At 40.0% G+C, this 6,406-nt stretch overlaps 1 protein-coding gene across 1 annotated transcript; it reads left to right on the forward strand.

Annotated features, from left to right (window-relative positions):
- The first annotated feature begins 1,838 nt into the window (after nt 1-1,838).
- LOC140521983 (uncharacterized) lies at nt 1,839-6,160 on the forward strand. Its single transcript, XM_072637085.1, has one exon. The coding sequence runs from the start codon at nt 2,456-2,458 to the stop codon at nt 3,446-3,448; it is 993 nt and encodes a 330-aa protein (XP_072493186.1). The 5' UTR covers nt 1,839-2,455; the 3' UTR covers nt 3,449-6,160.
- Nucleotides 6,161-6,406: the final 246 nt, after the last annotated feature.

Raw genomic sequence — 6,406 nt, forward strand, 5'->3', positions numbered from 1 at the left:
TTCAGGTGCTCAGGTGGGGGCAGGGCCACCTCACGGGCTCAGTTCCCTCAGGGGGTTTATTCAGATACCTTCAACAATGGATCTGGGCTCATGCCTGCTTGGGGAGCCCTGGTCTGCTCCCGCCTCCCCTGCTTCCTCCTGAGGGGGCCTGAGTTATGGGGGCACCCCACTCCCCTCTGGACCCACCAAAGAGACCCTCTCACTGACCCTTGTCACCTCTGGCTGGAGGGACCTGTGTGGCCCCTGGAGATTCTGTTCCTGAAGCCTGCTTGGATCTGCTCCTCTCAGTGGGGCGCAGCCAAGGAGGGCTGGGCTCCACTCTTGGTCTAGTGCTCAAAGGACCTTTTGCGAGAGATTTTCAGGCTCTCTGGAATAGAAATCTTGTCCGCTCCGCTTCTGTGGCTTCTCCTGCTCCTGAATTTATTGGCAGCTCTTTTCTACAGATATTTCATGGGCTGTGTTTTCGGAGCTAGAGTATTTGTGTGTTTGTACTCCGCCATCTTGGCTCCGCCCCACTTCAGGCTCATTTTATAGACTAGGAAATCAAGGGCAAGATCCCTAAGTGACTTGTGAAGGGTTCCAAAGCTAGTAAGTGTGTCTGAGGCTGGATTTGAACTTCAGTCCTCCTAATCAGTACCTACTGCACCACTTAACTACCCGAAGGGACTCAAAAGATACCCTTGGCACCATGAGGTCCACCCTGAATTTAAATACCCTAAAATTGTAGTTGACCCAGGCAGCAGGTTTTATGATTTTCTCTTTCCATTCAGTAGCATCTAAGTACAAGCAAAGGTTGTTGCCTCATTTAGAATTAATCCAAGGATATGCTTTACCTAAATTATCAACTTGTGTCCTTCCTTTGATCTCTAAGGCCCAATCTTTGGCACCTTCTTGGAGAATTGTTGGCCGGATTCATTGAGCTGACAGCCATTCTCAGTTTGGCCAAGTGCTAATTAGAAATTCCTAGGTGTCCCTTAGTATGGGATGCTTCAGGAGCCTAAAAAGAGTCTCTGCAGTGTTCTCTCTGGGCCTGCTCAGGTTCCATCAGGTTTAGAAGCAGACAAAGTTCACAAAAATAGGAGATAAAGTGAAAGTGAGAAATAGGTTTGCATTTGCCAAATAAGGCAGAGAACAGAATATAGGGATTGAGGCAGAAGCTGGGGCCTGGTGTCAGCCATGGGTCCTGTCAGTCAAAAAGCATGGGTTAAGCACCTCCAGTTTTCTAGGTATCTCACCAAGTTTTAGGAAGGGAAAAGGCAGTCCCTGAGGTCAAGGAGCTGTCAGTCTATCAGAGGAACATGGAAATGGTGGAGAAGAAACAACAGATCAGGAACGTTGGTTTCAACTAATCCAGGGAAAGTAGAGTGTTTGGGAGCGTAAAGACATCTAGTTCAATGGGATACAGTGGAATAAAGGGGAACAAAGGGGAACTCAAGGAGTGAATGTAAAAATAGATTAAGGAGAGTAGAATTAGGGGAAAAAAGCTTAAAAATCAAGACACGAATGAGAACAAATCCAGGTATACCTCAGAGATATTGCAGAATCAGTTACAGAGCTCTGCAGTAAAGCACAATCAAGTGAGTCACCTCAGTTTTTGGTTTTTCAGTGCATATGAAATTTATGTTTATAAATATTGTTTTCTGTGACATGCACAATACTATTTTGTTTTTTCAAAGTACATATTTTAATGAAAAATATTTTGTTGGTAATAAAACCTGCCTGTGTCTGAGCCTTCAGTGAGTCCTAATCTTCTGTCTCGTGGGGTCTCTGGTCCAGTGTTGCTGGCTGTTGACTCATCACAGTTGTGATTGCTCAAGGCTGGCAGTTGCCATGGCAGTTTCTTACAATAAGGCAACAGTTAAGTTTGCCACCTACATTGATTGACTCTTCTTTTCCCTTGAGTTTAAAGCCCCGTTGTACGCTTATGACTTGGTCTAATTTCAATATTTCTGTGTCTCAGGTAATAGGAAGACCCAAAGAGAGGGAGAAAAAAGTGCAAAAATAAAACATTTTCTTAAGAAAAAGTTAACAAAAGTAAGTGCCATGGAAAAGGGCCATCCAGTTCTGTGGACAGAACATGCCCAGTTGCAGGGTTGGTGATCCAATCTCACCTGCAGGGATACTTTTCAGGTAACTCAGCCATTCAGAGTTCATGGCCTGACTTGAGGTTGTAGCATGAATGCTGGGTCTGCTAGTTTCAGAGGTGTTTCTGAGGATCCAATGTGATTGTCTGTGAAGGTCTTTCCAAGTCAAGTTATTCTGCAAATCTGAAGTAGTGGCATTTTCAAACATTGTGATTGTGTCAATTTAACTTGGAAGACTTTTATCTTTACCTGAAGAAGTGTCATATAGATCAGTTTACTTTCTTCCAGTGGAGGGAAGTGTTTATAATTGTGTGTGTGTGTGTACATGTGTCTCTGTAAATATTTTCACCATTTGTTTTTTTGCAGAAGGAATGATTAGACCTGGAATGAAAGGGACTACTGAAAAGCTAAGTATTTCTGTGAAAGAAACACACCAAGAAAACCTCATGAGTGATGGTCCCTGTGACTTCACTAGGAGACAAATCTGTGCTGTCTTTCAGAAAGTCCACCCTGGAGATAAACTTTATGGTTGTCATCATTGTGGCAAAAGCATGAATCAACAGTCCTCCCTAATTGACCGTCAAAAAATTCATACTGGAGAGAACCCACATGAGCTTCATGAATGTGATGTACGTTTTAGTGAACCCTCCTCCTTCTTTATTCATCACATGATTGATAGTGAGAGGCAATCTCCTGAATGCAGTCAGTGTGGAAAGGTTGGGAGTTGCAGCTGCAGTCTTGCTGTACATCAGGTCATTGAGAATAGAGAGAAACTTTATGAATATGATAAACGTGGAAAGGCATTCCTACAGAGCTCCAATCTTCCTCAACATCAGAAAGTCCACAATGGTGAGAATGCTTATGAGTGTAATGCATGTGGAAATGCATTCAGATTTAAAGGCCATCTTATACTACATCAGAAAATACATATGAAGAAACTTTATGAATGTAACCAATGTGGAAAGGCATTCGCAAAGGGCTCCACTCTTGCAGCCCATCAGAGAATCCACACTGGAGAGAAACCTTATGAATGTAATCAGTGTGGAAAGACTTTCAGACAAAACTCCCTACTTGCTGCGCATCAGAGAATCCACACTGGAGAGAGGCCTTATGAATGTAATGAATGTGGAAAGACTTTCAGAGAGAGCTCCAAACTTAGTCTACATCAGAGAATCCACACTGGAGTGAAACCTTATGAATGTAATCAGTGTGGAAAGGCTTTCAGACAAAACTCCCACCTTACTTTACACCAGAGAATCCACACTGGAGAGAAACCTTATGAATGTTATCAATGTGGAAAGGCTTTCAGACAAAACTCCCACCTTACTTTACACCAGAGAATCCACACTGGAGAGAAACCTTAAGAATGTAATGAATATTAAAAGACTTTCATAGAGAACTCCAAACTTAGTCTACATCAGAGAATCCACACTGGAGAGAAACTTGATGAATGTAATTAATGTGGAAAGACTTTTAGAACTAGACATTCCTACTTGCTGCACATAATAGAATTCACACTGGAGAGTTATATAATATAATTGAACCTTTTATATACACTTTCACCTTATTATACAAATCTGATGAAAGCAAATTTGAGAAGACATCGTTTCTGGGTAATTATTTAATTATGGCTCGTTTATAATTTATAAAACAATGGTCATTTCACTATCTCTTACCAACCAAATAGGAATCATGGAGACCTCTCAAAACTTATATTCCCTTAGCTAAGTGGGAGTTACCTATAGGCATAAATCAATTCTGATTACTTAAATCTTAATGAGAATGAATATTATGAGATTTGGACTTATTCTAATGAGAGACTAGGTGGGAGGGGCCTGACTCTTAACTCAGTTTTGGACAAAGAGACTTATTTCTAGCCAGATCACCATTACTTAGTGCAGTCTGAACCAGAGGGGTCCCAGTCCCCTCAGAACTGTTTCACTAAAACGCAATGGGCCAGAATTTACCTGTAATAAAATCTCTTTACATTTTGGTCAGATATAAATTTTCCTAGGTCTTGCCCAAGATTTCACCTGATCATCAGCCCTGCCCTTGAAAGACTGACTGAATCACCTACACTGGCCAATTTCTGAATGAGGAGGTGGGAATAAAGCTTAGTCCTAATTGAATAATTGTTTATTTATATGGGACAAACATTCTTTTCTCTCATATCAGAGAATCCATTCTAGAAGACATATGTAATTATTCAATCAATATGAAAAGTGTTCAAGGTAAAGTCATTATTTATGTTATTCTGATATTTCCTATCAGAATTCACATGGGATAGAAAGTATTTCCATAATGAATGTGGAAAGACATTCTACAAGCACTACAGAGCTTGGAGACATCAGAAATTTCACCTTATGAAATTTATTCAGCCCTGTCTGGACTCTGGAAAGGTCTGCAACCAGAGATCATCTCTTCCTTTACATCAAGGATTCCTTGTGGAGAAAAGACTTATGAATGTGTTCAATGAGGACCCCCATTTTCCTGGAAGAGGCAGGTCAGTAGACTGCACAGTATTCACAATGCAAGGAAGCCTTATAAAAGCAGTAATGGTAGGAAGGTCATCACCTGAATCTCAATTTTTTGTGTATTCCAAGGTGTACATTGAAGAAGTATTGCTGGAGATAAAACTTATGGATCTAATTAATGAGCAATGTTTTCTCCCTGCAGCACAGACCTCACTAGACATAGTGTATTTCATATAGTGCATGAAGCCCAAAAAAGAGATTGAATTTATCTCAGAAACCCTAAGGTTTATCATGACTTCCCTAACAAGTGCTATGGCACCCTAGGGTGAAACCTGTCTCTGGCTTCCTCACTTAACTGCTCTTTCCCATTGTAGTGAGACACCTTTCCTGCTCACCTTGCAAGCCGTCCTAGACTGGTAATGTGGTTCACTGCTCCAAAACTGGTTCTGAGCCATTATTGCAGGGTTGTTTTCAAGAGAATCTAGAAGAGCCTAGACAAGTGAATCCCTCACTTTGGCCCCAGAAGCCCCCATGCCCATATATTCAGGAAATACTCCCTTGAAAGCTCAAATTTTCTTGCAAAGGTCTCTTGTCTTTCCCATTCAGTTGTTTTCTTCTATTTCTTTGCAATGCCCAGTTAAGAAAACCTTATCTCTCCTTGCTATTCTCGCAAATTATGAATTCATTTGGGGAAATCTCCCCTTTGCTTTCCCCTTCTTTCCGCAGCTATTTGCAAGGCCTCGTCAGACAGACATTTTGTTTTGTTGCTCTTTTACTTTGAAATGTATTTAGTTGTTGCCTCCTGTGCAATATTAAGAATCACTGTCAGTGGCTCTTCAGGCACTCTGTCTACCACATCTAATCCCCTAAATGTGTGCATCACTTCCAGTTCCTATCCATAAGCCATGCTATTTTGATCATATCTTTAGGGTCTAATGGTTTTCCCTGATTTCTTAAATTTGAGTCTGAATTTTGCTGTAAGAAATTTAGGATCTGAACCTCAGTCAGCTCCAGATCATGTTTGGACTGATTGTATAGAATGTCACCCTCCCACATCTTTTCCCTATAAGAATATTTTACAGTTTTTGGTTTCATAAAACTGAGCAACTTTGGCCTCTTTGGAGGCAGTGGTTGTAAGACAGAATTGTTACTGTGATATTAAATGGTTTTCCTTGGATTTGAACCGTACTTAAGTATACATTGGAAAAATCTTGCTGGAGAGAAAACTTAGGGATCTGATTAACAAGATTAAGTCTCTTGCCCAAGATCTCATTAGATTTTGCAGTTTAAGAGACCTCATTAAACATCCAAAATTACTTACTGTGATGAATTCCCTAAAAATACAGCTGTTTCCAGTGAAATCCTGATATTTGTCATTATTCTTCAACAATAATCCTTTGAATTCATATGCTAGAATTTCGTTAGCCATTGTCCAGTTGATGGGTACTCAGGTTGTTCTTTGCTGGAACAAAATGTTCTCTTATAAATATTTTGTTAAAAGACAACAATCCATCTAGAGTGTTAAAATCACAGCTGGACAAATGCTTTCTATGTAAGGTGATAATTTGGAAAATATATTCAATGGAGTTGATGTCATTTCAATGTCAGCAAGTTTTTTTTTTGTTATTCTTTCCAAAACAATAAAATTTGTTTTAAATCTGTAATGTAACTTTTGTTATGCTTTAAAATTTTATTGTAGCTTTGGGAAATATTTGATAAGTAATGTTAACTTTAAAAATCATACCTAGAGGGTGATGCTCTTGTATTCTTAGGAAATCAGCTTCTCTTTTGATCTAGATGCTGTGATATGATGAATTAAACTGTTGGAGAATGTGATTACAATGTTCA

This window comes from Notamacropus eugenii, chromosome 1, assembly GCF_028372415.1.
Source record: "Notamacropus eugenii isolate mMacEug1 chromosome 1, mMacEug1.pri_v2, whole genome shotgun sequence".
NCBI lineage: Eukaryota > Metazoa > Chordata > Mammalia > Diprotodontia > Macropodidae > Notamacropus > Notamacropus eugenii.